This window comes from Nasonia vitripennis, chromosome 3, assembly GCF_009193385.2.
Source record: "Nasonia vitripennis strain AsymCx chromosome 3, Nvit_psr_1.1, whole genome shotgun sequence".
Classification (NCBI taxonomy): domain Eukaryota; kingdom Metazoa; phylum Arthropoda; class Insecta; order Hymenoptera; family Pteromalidae; genus Nasonia; species Nasonia vitripennis.
This window is the reverse complement of record NC_045759.1, coordinates 16,525,150-16,542,357: the sequence shown is the minus strand read 5'-3', so window position 1 is coordinate 16,542,357 and position 17,208 is coordinate 16,525,150. Positions and strand designations below refer to the sequence as shown.

Below are 17,208 nucleotides of genomic sequence, written 5' to 3'. Positions count from 1 at the left end.
AATGTTCTATTTTCGAAGTATTTTATTATTTCTATTTTGCGTCCTATTCTACGTCTACTTGAGCTTGAGGTTATAGCTATATATAAGTATCTTCGATTAAACTTTTCTGTCGTATAACTGAAGAATGCATAATTACATACTATAAATAAATAAATTATAAATGTATTTTTGAAAACTTTTTTTTAATTTTACGAGATTTTATTTTCGAAGAAAAGCACAGCTTCAGTTACAAAAGATGAGATTACATTAATAATACTGATAAAAATAAAGAATGCAGAGGTAAATCGCGTGTATAGGTACATATTTTATAGGTGTAGAATTATTTTATTACTATTCGTGTGAGGTTTAAAGTCATCTACAGATGAAATAAGGTACAGTAACTAGAAACAATAAGCGGTGAAAGTACTTCTGTCGACAGGATCAGCTGCAACATTGAGCAGATTGAGCTGCGTCTTTATCGTTATCGACGAATCTCTTCTTTGGTGCAGCTGCTGCAATTTTTCCGGCATCAACAGTTTGATCTTTGGCTCCTTCGGTAGCTCCATCAGTAGCCGCTGCGGGTGGTTGATCCGCGTTTTCGACAGCCGACTTCTTTGCAACCTCGTCGTCGCGCTTTTCATCCTTTTTAACATTTTCAATTAATATAGGTCATCATCAGTATAACTTATTATATATTATATGTAGTTTCGTTTATAATATTACCGATCTATACCGATTATTATATCATACCTTTCTCAACGCGTTGGGATCGTCTAGCTTAGCGGGATCGGTATCCCGTCGATGGTGAACGTTCTGGCTCGCAACAAGCGAGCTGCAGACGGCGACCAGAAGGAAAAGCTTGAAGTAGACCATCTTTCTTTTCTTCGTCGGAAACACGTATAGTAGCAAAACCCCACAGCTCTCGGCTACTTAAACGGTTCCATTTATTGCCCGTAATCGTGACCGACTTGTTTGAAATTTCGATAATTCATCGATCGCTGCGTGATTAATCGCTTGGAATTAGCAAACTGGTTTCTTTATCACGCGAGAGCAGGAATTTTCATTGATTATTCGTATAGTGTTTCTCGTTTGAAAAGAGAGGAAAAATGCGTATTATCGATCTAGATTGATTAAGTGGCATCAATGTTTTGAAAAGTGTGTGTTTGTGCAGAGTAGATTCAAGATTCATTTCTGTTAGTTTTCTGTTTTATTTTCTGAACAAAGCCATAAGTTTCAGAAACAAAAATAAGTCACATGTATATAAACAGTTTTGTTTACAAAGTATTTCACAAAATCAATCGTTGTTCATTAACTATAATACATTCAATGATATCGTCAAAAATCAATGTCACATAGATCGCATCTTTTAATACACTTATATTCAGTTGTTTTTTCGTAACACATGTGGTGCTAACAGTAAACGTTTTTTTTTCATAAAACATAAGTCATAATTGTACTTTTTTCAAATCAATTTTTCTCTCGTAACATCACATTGTATTGAGCTATATATAAGTACATGATATACATATAGCTTTCTTTAGACTTTAGGGTCGATTGTTCCATCTCTCTTTATTTTTATCCATAAGCATAGTTTACCGGTCGGTTTACGTCATTATTCGTGAATGTTGCTTTTTCCGTATAATTTGCAACAGGGTATTGTCGATTAAACACAAAGTCAGCCCGAGTAATATTATAGCAGCATATTCAACAGTTTTCAGTAACAGTGAGAAATTGTAGGGCATTGCTTTTTCCATTGTGGAGAGAAATGAAAATCTGAATTCAATAACAGAATCGAGACGAAAATTATACGTGTGCGCTTGCATTCTATATTTCACGGACTGGCTTAACAAACTTGTATGTAAATAGCACCACGTGCACCTCTTCAATTAAGAGCTGATGCCGATAATGTCAAGGCACACCATTTTTCAACGATAAACAGTATTATATATAATATATTTACTTTGTATCTGCGTGATTACACATGCACGGGTTATCAGAAAAAAAAAATGAAAATCAAAGGGATAATATCTTTTGTACGTTGGAAGATTAATTAACTTAATTAACGAACATCTATTATACATTCCGTCGCGATATTTCTTTGCGCACTTCACTTGCTCTGTTCGTGCCTTTTATATTTGTTTATTTTTTTCAGTCTTGCATATCTTGCATCCGTATTTTTTCAAGACAGTTCCTGCTCCGTATAATACCACCTTAACGAAGTCGCCTATCCTTCGAGATTAAACAATCAACGACCTGATCATTCGATTCCGATATAAGCAGATAATGCAGGCGTTTCGACTTTATCAGTAGTGTTCGCTACTCGTGAAGATCTTGATTTACACTTTATTTTCTTTTTTTATCACAATTTTGAAAACCATAACGAAGCTTCTCCAGTTTTCACTTGGAATCTCTGTTTAACCATGATTCGACATCACGAGGATCGTGAAAAACTCGATGGTAATGATTGGTACGTGTGGTCTCCTAATGTAAGTATTCCTCGCTGCCGAGTATCGGGGTAGTGTCGCTTTTTCGATTGAGTCTGAGACTGCCCCATTTGGCGCCTCTTTCCGCCTCGGCAGTCTCCATCAGTACCGCGTACGAATTCGGATCGACCGCTTCCTTGCTGTAGTGAATCCCGTAGAGAAAGTAGATGAGCAGACCTGCGGAGGATGAAACTTGCATTGAGCATATTGCGTAAAATGATTTTTCTTAAAATATATAAAAACAAACAAAACCACTCACCAACAATCATCCAGACGAGGAACCGTAGCCATGTCAACATGGACAGATGGAACATTAGGCCGATGTTCAGAAGAATACTGAGAGCCGGTACCAGCGGGACCATTGGCACTCTGAAGGTACAGCCCAGGCTCGGTGGATTTTGCTGATGAGCTGCGATGACCAGCAAACCTGAAAGCCACATTATATATTTTAATTTTAATTTCAGGGCAAAGCTCGATCAATCAGCAGCTGTACTCACTCGCTACGAGAATAATGACGAGATTGATCAGCATGACGTAGTCCCACCAAGCAGGAGAGTAGGTGTTCTGCGACAAGAAGACCAGAAGCGAGCAGAGGGAGACGCAGGCCACGGAATAAAAAATGATCGACGTTGTTACCGCGGTCCCAGGCTCGCAGTCGCCGAGGAAATTCGACAGCCAGGCGTACCGCGGCTGCACCCTACCGATTCCATCGGTGCAGAAACCTTGTATCAACTGTAACCAACAAAAATTTTAAATCTTTCCTGCAAGTCCTAATTACATTTTTCGACCAAAGTCACTGGACTCGCATCGTACCTGCGACTCGACCGAAGTGCACATGCTGTTACAGTCGCTGGAGTCCATAGCGAGATCGGTATTGGCAGGCGATGCCAGCTGATGGGTCGACGAGCTCGCAAGAGTCGTGTCCGAGGAGACGGTGTTGTCCATAGCTTGCGAAGGTGGCGGCGGCGGTCGATACCTCAGTACGATGACACTCGCCGAGACGATGGTGTACGCGAGGAAGGTACCGATCGACATGAACTCGACCAGATGATCGAGATCGAAGAGCAGAGCGATCAGACCACTGACGAAACCGGCGATCGCCAGGTTGATAGTTGGTACCTGGGTGCGCTTGCTCACACGCGCCAGGAAGCCGAACAGCAGGCCGTCACTCGCCATCGCGTACATCGTCCGTGGCAGCGAGAACAGGGAGCCGAAGAGTGTCGTCGTCATACCGCAGAGTGCGCCCACGCTACGAATTGTAGGATAAGCCTTCGTTACGAGGTCAGGTAATTAATTGCAGTTATGCGGTTTCCCCTTCGCGATTCTAATAACCGATTCCCTGCGGAACAATCCAATAGCTTCGACGAGAGCCCGATAGCAGAGCACTCGTCAGCTTTGATCCCTTCGAATATAAGCGACACATCAATCGCGCGCGCCACAGCTTGCAACCATCAATTAATTCTCCCGCCGCTGAAATCGCGCGGACTAATCAAACTTTCAATCCACCGCAAGCTGAATCCAGGTCACCGTCGAATCGATATACTCTCTGCCTACGCGATATCAAATTAGTTATTATTTTTCAATAAAAAAGAAGGAGGGCAGCACCTGATGACGTATTTGGCCCAGGGGATGCCACGAGCGGCGAAAGCTTCGGGCAAGGCGGCGGTTCGGCTGATCCTGGAGTAGGGCTCGACGAGGGTGAGCGCCGCGCTCACCAGGATGTAGCCGACGGTGACGATGGCCATTGACAGACCCGTCGCTCGGGGGATGCTGCGGGTTGGATCTCGAGCCTCCTCGCCCGAGGTCGCGATCGAGTCGAAGCCTACGAACGCGTAGAAGCACGTCGCTGCGCCTGGAATGGAAGGGAATTGTTTTATGGTCTTGTGCTCTTTTTTATTTCTTTTTATCGATGTTTTGCAAAAAACGGACTTTTGTATTTCACGAGCTGCTGTGAATTTTAAAGTGTGGAAACTTTTTCAATATATTCCGCTTCGAGTTTTTAACGATTTGCAATATACTGCACTCGTTATTAACTTTCGCTTTTATTAATTTAGTACTAGTTATGAATTTCGCACAACAAATTTGCAATACACGAGTATAGAGAGGAAATAGAGTGCGAGAGATGATATTGTGTAAAATGCATAAAACGTGGAGAACTCATAGCTTCCTTTGAGGCAAGAATTGAATGTATCGATTGTAAAGTCCGCGTCTTGAAATCGATAAGGGCATTCAGTTGGTTCGAATAGCATGTAAATTGAACTTTTTAAAGAAAGATCGGTACAGAGCAGTGTGCAAAGCAATTTTTAAATGTACAGACCTATAGTTCAACTAAAACGCTCCGTATAATTTAAAAATACTCAATATATCGAGGCTCTTTTCTCTACACGCAAAACGTACAGAGAACCCATACGAGATCCGGGATCCCATACAAGCTCTCAGCTGTAACGCATCCCCACAATCTCGAATATCCGTCTCTGTTTGCCGTCAAAAGTCCCGCGTCAATAAACAAATAAAAGTAATCCGAGTCGCGTACGTACCAGCGAAAACTCCGGTGATGCCATAAGGCAGAAATCCGTGGCCCTGGAAGTTCCAGTTTCCGAGGTCGGCGTAGTAGAAGCCGAGGCAGATGACGAGGGCCATGACACCGAGGTTGACGAGTGTGAGCAGCGAGTTAACCGCGGCCGAACACTTTACCCCGAGGGCGAGCAAAAGCGCGTAGACGAAGCAAAGGGCTGCGGCCACGGGATCCGGGACGTTACCCAACGGCTCGTCCATGCTGTAACCCGACATCAGCCGCTTCGTGAAATTGCTGATCGCTCGACCCGACAATGAGTCCACGTAGCCGCTCCAGGCGCGCGCCACCGATGCTGCACCTGTTGGAAGAAGTTCCCATTTAACTGTCTGTCTGTATAGTTCAGAATAGAACGACGTAATTCATATGTATCAGGAGAAAAGGTCGGACGTGGCAAGACGATAAAATTACACCGGCATGAATTCTGTTGATATACTATCGTAATCCATACCTATCATATGCTCCAAGATGATGTTCCAACCGATGACGAAAGCCCAGAATTCACCGACCGAGACGTACGCGTAGACGTAAGCGCTGCCAGCTTTTGGCACTTTGGCGCCGAATTCGGCGTAGCAAAGGGCCGCGAGGAGGGAAGCAAGTCCGGCGAGCAAAAAGCTCAATATCACACCAGGACCGGCTATGTCGCGAGCTACTGGCCCAGTCAGTACGTAAATTCCGGCGCCGATCATGTGCCCGATACCTGCGACAAATATACAACGAGATGAGAAATTTCAACAGATTATATTCTAGCCGAGTTATCTAGCCTTGGAATTTCTCATCAGTCGCATCGTGTATATCGACGCATCGCTGGCTTGCATACCAAGAAGGGTGATGTCGAAGGTGGATAGGCAGCGCTTCAATGGGGTGTCCATGACGTCACCCTCGAGCTTCTTCTTCCGATTAATTTTCGCGCACATCCCCGACATTACGTGCCCCAGTATCATTCGCCTGACCGACGGCATCTCTGAAACGAATCGTTTGATTTATTAAAGCTGTGTTGATGGTCTTACGCGTAATGGTCATGGGTGTGAATTAGTAGATCTTATCGCTGTTGATGCGCAAACAACGTTCTTGTCACGCTGAATATAATCAATTTGACTTAATTCATGTGCTTCGTATTTTCATCAAATGTGCCGATATGTAATATCGTCTACTTCCAGGAATAATAACAATAATTAAACACGAAAATAATTTCAACCTTTATCGAAAATCCATTTGGCAAGCCCGAGTTAACTTTTTGTGCCATACCCCCCGGTGAAGATGACAAAAATATATCTGCAATAAGATTAATAATAAACGTCACTATCGGAAACGCATATCCAATAACACTTTGTCGCGAGAGACTCTGATGCATTAAAAGCACGAGTCTCTGATGGTTAGTCGCTAATTTGCAATCCGAACGACCTGGTATAATCGCGCTTAACTGGTTAAAGCGAAAAGTCAAGAGTTTAAAATTCGCTTTCGCCAAGCTTCATTGTATTACGCGCTCTCGAACGCACCGCGCACTATGCGTAGCTTGGAAATTTGATCGCGCGAGCACGTGAGCTTTTTTTCAATCGCCGCCGCGTGAGATGCGGAACAAAATCAATACTCCTTCGCAAGTGTACAATTTCCAGGGTTTTAACTATATATAGCTACAACGACATTTCCGTCCCACAGTTTAAATCTTCGTTATCATTAGCCGATCGATATCAGTGCACACAGGGGGTAGCGAGCTTTTTCTCAACTCGACTCGAATACATTATTCACGGAATTCGGATCAGACTGCTAGTATATTATAGTGTTGCAAAGAGTGAATGAAGATTGATTCAGACGACTGTAATGCGCAGAGAGAAGATTCTGTGCTATCCTCGACACGATATCGCATTATACATACGTTACTACAGCGTACCTGCACAATCGTTGAATTTTATTTTTAACCACGTTTCGATCGCAGAGACAATTCCACTCGTAACGTGAAAAAAAACTCACCCGCGGCGGATCAGATTAAGATTTATACGCGTTGGAAAGAAAAAAATTCCTCGCACCCTCTTCCACTCGTCCAGCGCGTCGAAATCAATCTATCGACACTTCCCTAACCCATTAGCATTAAGCACATCTGTTAACACCAAAACTTTCCACACTAACGTCGATCATACCGACACATACACACACGTCTCGATCTCAAGGCCACAATTAAAATAAGAAGACACAGCGATGAGAACAATACCTACGAACCAAAGTGCAAAAAATCCTTACTTGCGAGGAGAGCTGGCGTCTGCACAAATGAGCTTATCTCCTAGTCCCGTTTCGCTCTGTCTCCTGCGCGAGGAGGATAGTCGTCAGCGTGACGCGCGCGCGCGTGAACCCCATTCAGAAGCCGCAGACACCGCCGCCGTCCGACGCATGCTCGGCCAAGCTCGCGATCGATCGAGCCAGTCTCAATGATTTTCCAACGTAGCGTGTGTGCATACCTTGCGCGGAGAGACACTGGATATATCGAAGATTTTTGTATTTCGCGCGCGGTTGCGTAATTGCGTAAATAGGAGCTGTCGGGAGGATGTCCTTTTGCTTTGTTGCTCTGGAGAGCATTTTACGTACGGCGAAAGCCTGGGAGGGGGACGGAGCTATTTTTAAAGGCGATTCGAAAAGTTTGCGAGAGCTTTCGACACTCGTGGGTGTTTGCCATGTGGGAGAGGTGGATTTGAATGAGCTTTTGAGGCGGGAGTCGTGAATTTTCAACTCGATTTTTTCATTCCTCGTGCGTGGAGAGCGTGTATTCATAATTTTTTTCTGCTGGAACATTCTGCGCGTTTTAATTTTTTATGGAAATCGATTCGTTGTAATTCCATCTACATTGTCACAGACGCAGTGAAGGATTATTTATTTATACGATAATTTGCAGCTATAAATTATTACGCGCACATGAAGATGTGTGTATGGTATAATAATATTTAAATATTGATGTATATTGATCAATTTTTGTGCTCATGATATTATTGTTTTATTTTACTCCTAATATCATAATTATAATGACGATTGTAGATTGTAAATTATTACTATTTATTTCAATTAAAGATTTTCGAAGTCCAGGAGTACATCATGAATCAGCACAAGTAGATATAAAGTAAGGTTACCGACAGACGCCAACGATCACTCACCTGTTACCATTAGCAGTAGGCCAGTAGCGCTGCTACAGTTTCCCTAAAGTTCCTGCAGGTAGCGCTCCTGTGAAAGAGCCGTGCAGTGAAACTTTTCAAACAATTCAAAACGTTGGTAATCAATTCTTCACATGAAATACTACTTTTATACTGAATGAGACAATAAAATCGACTCATCAACTATCTTACACTTTAAAATAAATTGAAGCATCGCAGCACAGTGATCAAGTATTTCAAAAAAGTTATTAAAAAATGTTTAAGACAAAGATGTAAAGATAAAACAACAAACAGTATTATTCAGAGTAATTGTAAAAAATTAGCTGTCCAAACCCGGCCTTCAACTAATCTTCGAGCATAAATTTCCTTTTCGAAGTCCCGACAATTCGGCGACATCAACTCCAACTTGCGCCATATATTAATACAACCGAGTGCAACCGAATCGAAACAGCGCGGTCGAAGCCCTGGCGTCCATATAATAACGTGTCAATGGCGAAAAATCGCTCCACCCCCTCGCAGAAGAAAAAAAGCCCGCAGACACACACACACACACACACGCACACACACACATTCGGACGAGCACTTATTTTCTCATCCCCGCGAAAATCGAACGAAATTCGTTCGCGCGCATATTCCAGCATAAATCATATTGCCGGCTATCCCCGGCAGGCCATTACGCGGAGGCCGTCCTCGTAAACGAAAAAAATGCCGGCCCTCGATCAATTTTTCGACGCTCGAGGGGCTGTAAGTACGAACGACCGGACTCGCCGTCGTCTTTATTCTCCTCGCGGCTGTGTGTGTGTGCACGCGTGTGCATAAGTGCCCACGTATGTATACCTACGGAGCATTTGCTTGCCGATCGGCTTTATTTATCGCGACGATAAGCGCGGCGATGTTCTTGCCGAATGTGTGAAGGTTGAGGATTTTCGCAAGTGATGAGGGTCTTGAGCTTCTTTACTTTTTGCTTCTGATAGATCTGTGCGTATATTGTACATATAGTTAAGGGGATGTGGGAGCTGAAAACACTGTTTTTCGGTTCCATATAACTTTTTGAATAAAGCTTGCAGTGAAAAACCAGGACCAGAGCGCCATAGTGTTGAGTTTAGTGAATCATTCTACCGAAAAAAATACCAATCGGACTTTTGGTTTTTGTAAAAGTTGTGAAATACAAGCGGGTGTTTACGCGTGTTTATGCGATTACAGCGCTAACCTCAAACACCAATTTTAATTCTTAACTTTTTTTAATTTGAAACTTCATCAATATAATGAGCAGAGCGCCATTGGTTTGATATAAGTGAATCATTCTACCGATAGAAAATGTCAATACGGCTTTTAGTTTTTTTTGGCATTTGAAATACTAAATACCCCGTGGCGGATTTGCGAAGCTATAGCTCCCACCTGCCCTTAAATTGTACTTTTGCAAATTCACTTTTGGCGCATGATCACTTTCCTGTTTACCTCATCTTAATCTACGCGCTGAGTCTAAATAATAGAGGTGTACAAGCATTAATGCCAAAACTGCCTTACGCCTACTGGTCCGTTCACGACATATCATTAGTGCAATGCAGCGTAAGCAGAAGAATTTTAAATCGAAAAAAGTCGCTATCACTGCCGCACAGAAAACTTCGAATTTTCTAATCTTACTTTTCACATCCGCGTGTAAGTGCTCTTACGCGCCCCTCGAAAGACCAGCGATCCCTTACAGTATATCATCGGAGTCCCCATACACACAGCTCGTTTACAACGCCTCTGCGACTCGACGATTTTCGTTGTCGCGTATAAGTATACGGATTTCCCCACAGTAGCAGCTTGACCGTTCGAGCGCTAAAAAAGACGGCCGTTAAGGGCTCGATCGGGATTAACCTCTCCTGACTCCCCGAGGGACGTTTTCGCGGCGATCGAGTTCGGAAAAATAAATATGACGTCGCGCATACTTCGACATGGAATCTATGCTGGATGAGAAATCGGAGGGTCCGAGAGAAAACGGCAGTACGGGGATGATAAAGCCGCGGAGATTTCTTTATTTTTTTCTTCGAGGTGTCTGGGTACGATTTCGTTTATCGTATTATAGAGGGTAAGGATTTTGAAATGAACAAATATGTAAAAAAGTAGAAAGGTTATTCGAATTTTCGGAAATTAAATATGCGATTGGCATGCGATAACTTGAAAAAAGCACATTTGTCGTGCTTTTAAATGAACGAATAAGAGCGTCATTTACCAGTTCCTTTTCTTGGCTGCATCAATATCCGATCGCTTGCTCGATGCTAATGTGCCGACAGTTAGACGTGCAGACACTCGTCAGTCAGTTCTCCGACAATATGCTCCTGACAGCTGGGAAATGAGAAACTTCTCGATCATTGCGACGACGAAAAAAAGCTCGCTTTCGGATATGTCAGTGCTGTGCATGATGTGAGCGCAATTTGCATGGAATACTTCAGATCTGTTCTTTTTTAAAGCAAACATCGTTCTATAAGATTAAAAACAACATTCTTAATCTAACGTATTGTTCAATATCCGTGGTGCGTTTTGGGTAATTTTTAGCAAAGGCTTTTTATCCGGTACGATTTATTTTTTTTAATGCTCATACACTTGTTTTAAGTTATAATAATTTCGTAATCGGATGAACTCGAGGAATCCGAATCACTCGATGATTTCGATGAATTTGATTTGCTCGATGGACTCGACGAATCCGATTCGTCCGACGATGAGCATGATGTGTCCGAATTGTCGCATGAAGTCGATGAATCTGAGTTGTCCGAAGAAGTTGATGTGTCCGACTTATCTGATGAAGTTGATGAATTTTGCGATGAACTTGATGAACCTGATTCGTCCGACGATTCTGAATCTAAATCTTCTCCAACTATCAACTGTCCAATTTTGTCTATGAGTTGGAGTTTGTGATTGCAAGACTGCAGCACCTGTCGTATTTACATCATTTTTGTGAAATTAAATAATTTCCACAAATCACACAAGCGTTATCAAACATGATCGTAATAAATTGTTAATATAATTGACTTACGTAAGTATAAATAGGAATTACTTCATATCTGTGAATAACTTCTGTGCTTGGTTGGTCAGAGCGTTCCATATTTTTCTTTTTACCTCCAGATGTGACCGCAATAAATGCAGTCATCAATATCAAAAGTTTGACCATGTTATCTACACGTAACGATGCAACAATTATATTTGTAACTATGAAGTCTTATACCCTTTTTCTGTTGACGAAAACTAACGCAAAACTAATGCGATCCACTAACAAAATGTCGTTTTTAAATACAAACATAACCCAGGTAAATCGTGCTTTATCTTGAAGAGAACTTTTTCCAGTTGCGGAAGCTGTATTATGTACGCTTGCGTTTTGTGCGTTTGAAAGAAAACCTGAATCGTTAACGCTTTTTCAAGTGATTCATTGAGACATGAAATAGAATCGTTTAAGGAAGAAAAACGTCGCGGTTTTCAAGTAAAGTAAATTGTTTCAACAATCTCCAGTTATTTTTTTAGATTTGTCTAACAATCGTTATTCAAGAGCCTCGAATTTTCAAACCTCACAACACAAACAATGTTTACCGCATCGTGACTCCTTAAAAAGCTTCCAAAGTGACACTCTAACGCGCATACATCACCAACGCGAAGTAGCCAGTCCATGTAATCGCGCCTTTCTTACAAATCCAAAAGGCATGATTGACGAGCGCTTCGATTTCCGGCAACGCTCGTCCATACAGCCTCCTCCTCCTCTCCAGATGCAGGTACATTACTTACGCCGAGCGTAAACGCGCAGCGTAGCAGCAGCAGCGTTAGGGCCCCGTAAATCATCGGGTTCTAGTGGCACTTGCGCGTCTCGCTGTCGCGCATTAAAGAACGCCCGTGTGCGAGTGCACGTATACAGCTAGGTGTATACGCACACGGCATGCTCTAATTTACAGTGCTGGAGGAGAGCGTACCCTGAGCCTTGATGGTTTAAGGAGCGCGCGCGCGCTTTTATGGGATCGTTCGTACGGGGCTGGGCTTTCTTACTCTGCGGAATTGAAATTGCGGATATGGTGTTTACAGGTGCAAGAATCGATCGCTTTTTTTCAGCTAAATCGGAATCGCGGCATGATTTTTGCTCTCAACGACGACACCCATTAGACGTTCAATATTCCTTATACAGCAGTCCGTGTCACGAGCGATTCGCATAGCGTCGAAGCAATTTCCGATTCCGCGTCGCGCGTATAACACTACTGCACCCGCCTCCATAAAGTCCAACTTCCAAGCTATACCCTCGAGTGAGAGAGCGAAGCATGCATGGCAAAACTTTGACAGCTATCGCTCGATAATGCGCGCCCGTTTCATTTCCGGTTTGACCTGAATTTCCTGAGAGGACGTATTTACGCAGGACATGCTTTGTCCGTAGATCCGACGCAGCATTTAGCGCCAGTCGCCATCAGACAAGGTGAATGGCTTCGATGCGATGCTGGCGTGTCTGCAAACAAAAATACTCGATTCATACTCTCGCGATGATGAAATTTAGTTCCGACGATCGAAACAGGCTAAAAACAGCGTCAGGCTCGAGTATTTCGAAAATAATTGAAGGAACACACTGTCAAAACAGCTTCGAGTCTTTTGATCGGCGCGGCAAAAAGCCGAGACGAGAAGTCACAACACCGTTCCCCCGATGTCGTTACAACAGCAGGCGAGTTTGAAATTCGGAGCGTGCGTGAGCCGGAGGGTCATAAGGAGTCCAAAAAAGGCGCGAGCACCGAGTCGACCAAAGACGGGGGACGCACGAGAGAACGGGCGGCTGAAACTGAAGAATACAAAGAAGGCTGCGCGCCGGTTAACCGCCGGTAATGATCCGCTTTTTATCTCGCTCTCATCCGCAGCCCCTTCCTTATTCGAATCGAGATCAGAAAAGCGATTCGCGCGCTGCGTTGCGCGAGTCCACACAAACATAGGTATACGCACTCCGGCCGAACGAGCGATAATTACCGTCGTCGCGCTCGCGCCCGTGTAACGAGTCGCGCACGCGAGATGCGTTATTTATGACTTTATTACGTGCGCGCGTGCGACGATGCTTTTTGCCGCTGGTTGCATGCGCAGGGGCGCCGCTGCCGAGTAATTTATCGGGAGAGGGTACGATGTCAGGAGTGGTTTTTTAGAAATTCCTGGAGAATAACGATTTCGATCTAGATCGCCCTGATGGTAAAATCGTTCTGTATATAAGTATCAGCTTTGCCTCGATCGGGGAGTTTGTTTCTCGCCGCGGCTATGCTTATGCGATCGAGCTTATCAACGATAAAACTCTTGCCAAATCGTCGTCGCGGTGTACGTGGCTTGGAGTTATGGGTACACGGGCTAATATATAATATGAAGGAGGAGACCACTCTCTCTCTCTCTCTCTCTCTCTCTCTCTCGCGGGCGCCCGCGCCGGTCGAGCAAGATACGAAGCTATCATCGTGGTTTATTGCTAGGAAGCCCCGGCCCATAATTAATGTTAATAGCTGTAATGGCAAATGTTAATGGCAAGTACTGACTGACTAATCTTGATTTATGTCGCGCGCTAAAGCCACTCGCCATATATCCCCGGAGTTAATGCGCCCGCGCGATAAGATCGCGCGCAGATTAAGATATTAAATATGACTGCGCGCGAGCTCGCTCTATGCGTTGGCGAATGTATACACACTTATATAATGCGAAATCGCGAGAGTCATTCTCTTGCTGCCGCGCGGTGGGACGAGTCCAAGGAGTTGCGGCTATATACAGTGTGTACACCGCCGACGTTGTTGTAAGGTTAAATTAAATTTGCTTGTTTGCAGCTTGATGTGGAACTAACTCAGTGTGTGAGGTTGTTCTCGACCTCTGCGCAACGACGACCTTCTTACGATTGGGTCAAACGTAGTTGATGCTATATTATACTGAAATACTAATGGGTTACGCAGTGAAATTTCAGTTTTCAGAGCGTTCTAATCTATATTAAAGGCATTCGAAGCGTATTAATGCTACACAACGCTTTTTGCAAATATATTGCATTCTTGATGTCTGTTTAAGGTATTATGGAATTTCTCGTGTTGCTAAATGTTTAATTATACCATGTAAGTAAATTTTCAAATGAAAGCGAATTATAAAAACTGCAGAGCATTATAAAATGTAAAGAAAGTGAAGAATCAAGTTTTCTGCTTATCTACACTGCTGTACATGTTCTACAGGTTCTTCGAGAATGCGCTAGATGGCATTACTTATGATTGCTCTGGCTGAGTTTTGAAGAACTACAATTATTTTCGTTATTTGTTTGTTTTTCATTGAAATAGTGCGAAAAACAACAAAACGGTAATAAAAAAAGCTTAGTTATGAGCTAAAGTTTTAGTTAACTTTTCTAATTCTTTCATATTTCTCCAAAATGTTATAAATAGTTGCAATGGTAATTTGAAAATTTGAAGCACAGAGCTTCATGCTTATAAACGTTTTGAGATGAGCGAAAAAAATGATGTAATGTACTATGTAACTGTTGGCATTAGCATAATTTTTTCTACTAACCACGAAAAATATTGAATACAAATGTTTGCTGTTAACAGTTTTTCTTACTTGCAAAATAACTTCCCTAATTCGGAAGTTAAAATTGCTCAATATATAATTAAAAATAACAATTTTTCGTATGACCTTCATATTATTTTACTTCTTACACGTGTCCATTTGTAGCTATAAAGCCTTCTACGCGAGCGTTTTTATTTATTCATACTTCTGTTAAAATTTCTCTACGACGAAATCCAAAAGCTTCAAATACACATCTTTCAACATGGCTTGTTTAAAAAATATTTTATTTTTCGGTCTTGTAGTTCTCTTCTACCTAGCAAATGCTACTGCTCAGGAAGCTGCTGGCAAACAGGAAGTCGACACTCCTGAAGTTACACATTCCGAAGGCGAAGGAGAAGATGATTATTACGACGAAGACGATGCACCGATAAAAAATCCTACTGAACTTGTGAGTTTTGTTGAAAAATTAGCATACCCTTGAAATTCTTCTTATTATAAAGATTGTTTCATAGGATGAACAATGGGTGAAGAATTTAATCGGTGTCCAAATGCCCGACCTTTCAGATAACTGTTTTGAAATCATTAGCAAACATTGTGCAGAGTACGCGGGAAATAACGAAAAAACACTACACTGCGCCGTGAGTATTTATTTATTCTTGTAGTTATTTTTAGTTTATTCTTCGTCTTTTAATTAAAGGTGTATTCTTGACATTACAGGCATCATATCAGAACTTCGAAGTCTGCTAAGGTATAGTAATACGGAAACATTGAGAATAACGTACCAACATAAGAACTACTAAAGCAAGTTTAAAGCAAATATGAAAAAAAATGTAAATAATGTTGTAACAGTTTCTTACTAAACCGATTTGATATTACTGAATAAAAAACTCGAAACAAAGTCATGTATATTCGTTATACGGGGCTAAAAATTGTGGCGCATAAGATAATTCAAGCATGCCAGACCATGTCACAAAACCACAAACTACAAGCTAAAGACGAAAATGGCAAAAGGGGGACCAGACACATAGAAACCAAGCGCCATACAGCAGCCTCGTTTTCTTTAAAAAAAAAAGAACGAGACGCGGAAGGAGCTCGGAATGATTTGCTCGCGCGGGTGTCGGAGCCACAGCGCACTCGCGCGTTTTCAATTCGCGACGTCGCGTTGAAAGACCGTAAATCATGGCGTTTAACGGGCTTTAACGCTTTACTACCCGGCTGCTGTTCGCGAAACAAACCGACGGCGAGCGACGTTAACGTATACAACATGCGTGCATAGCAAGCCCCGAGTGCGTCTATACGTACACGTATACACACTCGAAGGGTATACATACTATATACCTATAGGCGCGCATGTGTACGACATAACGAAAGTCATTGCGGCGCTTTATGCGTGAGGATAAATCGACTGCGCTCGCCTGTATTATACGGACTTGACGATAGAGTGAAAGTAAATCTCGCGAGATTCTTTTCCTATAATACTGCATCTCATGCGCATATGTAAAAGCGTGCGTGTGTGTGTGTGTGTGTGTGTGCGAACGGATACGTTTCGCGTGAAGTATAGCCGCTCGTAATCATCGGTTATATCCGTGTGCAATAAATTTATCTAGCGCCCCCTTCGAGTGAAAGCTAAGGCAAGTCGAAGCTGACTCGAGCTTCACTATTGTTATATTATATGCATGAGTAAAGGGCAGCATTGAACATTTTTAACGCGAGGCGCTCTCGTCGATCAATGAATGAATGTTTTAATTCACGTGAGCACGAGGTTATTTTTTCTGCTCAATATGCACGCGCTTATTATTTTCCGTGAAAAAGCGCACGAGGAAAGACGAGTCACGAAATATTTTCAAGCTTTTACGACTTCCAAACAAATTTTATTGCGCACGAAGTTGGACGTCATACTGGTCGTTCTTTTACGATTCATTTTCTTGGGTTGGAAAAACATTTTTTTTCTTCAACCAAGTAAATTGATTTGATTAATCATCGATTCCATAAGTTAGTACAGTGATTTACGCGAGCTTTCAAATCCGCGCGTTGAAAAAATGAGAAATGCGCTTGACGTCCGCTCAATTACTATCGTATAATTTAATTTTTAATCAGATGTTAATTAAGTTGAACGCGCGCGCGCGCGCGAGTGTGTCGACAATCGGACCATGCGTCGATATTATTCATAGCGATATTTTATCGCTCTTAATTGTCCGGATCATATGCGCTGCGGGAAAAAAAAGACAATGACTGCCCGGTGATTTATGGATATTACAACGAGATAAGATATTCTTTATACTCTGCAATCCCGTCACATAACTCCTACTTCTGCGTTCGATATTAGCATATGGTTACACGAGTAAATATGCAAAGCGCGAATGGGCAATTAAAAATCCCGGCGGCGGCACTTAAATAATCATTCTCGCTGTGTGGCGAAAAAAAATCCCGCAACATAATACGAAATACACGCAACGCGCGCACAGCCATAATCAACACTTTACGCCCTCAGAATGTGGCTCTATTAGAGCGAATTTTTCACTCCCAC

At 42.6% G+C, this 17,208-nt stretch overlaps 3 protein-coding genes across 5 annotated transcripts; 1 reads left to right on the top strand and 2 right to left on the bottom strand.

Annotated features, from left to right (window-relative positions):
• Positions 1 to 176: 176 nt before the first annotated feature.
• Positions 177 to 7,460, bottom strand: LOC100122942 (cationic amino acid transporter 4). 3 transcript variants are annotated; one of them, XM_001606499.6, is made up of 10 exons: positions 7,273 to 7,460; positions 5,855 to 5,998; positions 5,486 to 5,734; positions 5,000 to 5,335; positions 4,068 to 4,314; positions 3,276 to 3,711; positions 2,960 to 3,194; positions 2,722 to 2,889; positions 730 to 2,639; positions 177 to 621 (listed from the first exon to the last, which is right to left on the bottom strand). In XM_001606499.6, exons 2-9 carry the CDS (start codon positions 5,994 to 5,996, stop codon positions 2,461 to 2,463), a joined length of 1,992 nt encoding a protein of 663 aa, XP_001606549.1. In that variant the 5' UTR covers positions 5,997 to 5,998; positions 7,273 to 7,460; the 3' UTR covers positions 177 to 621; positions 730 to 2,460. The 3 variants fall into 3 exon arrangements, with proteins under 3 accessions (XP_001606549.1, XP_031783238.1, XP_008216668.1); XM_031927378.2 differs by having other exon boundaries at positions 7,252 to 7,349; XM_008218446.4 differs by having other exon boundaries at positions 7,244 to 7,330.
• A 3,259-nt stretch (positions 7,461 to 10,719) lies between these two features.
• On the bottom strand, positions 10,720 to 12,596 carry LOC100678888 (dentin sialophosphoprotein-like). Its single transcript, XM_003424342.3, has 2 exons — positions 11,191 to 12,596; positions 10,720 to 11,089 (listed from the first exon to the last, which is right to left on the bottom strand). Exons 1-2 carry the CDS (start codon positions 11,323 to 11,325, stop codon positions 10,766 to 10,768), a joined length of 459 nt encoding a protein of 152 aa, XP_003424390.1. The 5' UTR covers positions 11,326 to 12,596; the 3' UTR covers positions 10,720 to 10,765.
• Positions 12,597 to 13,859: 1,263 nt separating this feature from the next.
• LOC100678927 lies at positions 13,860 to 15,579 on the top strand. The gene is made up of 3 exons (XM_016983435.3): positions 13,860 to 15,129; positions 15,194 to 15,319; positions 15,399 to 15,579. The coding sequence occupies exons 1-3, from the start codon at positions 14,944 to 14,946 to the stop codon at positions 15,426 to 15,428; spliced, it is 342 nt and encodes a 113-aa protein (XP_016838924.1). The 5' UTR covers positions 13,860 to 14,943; the 3' UTR covers positions 15,429 to 15,579.
• The last annotated feature ends 1,629 nt before the right edge of the window (positions 15,580 to 17,208 follow it).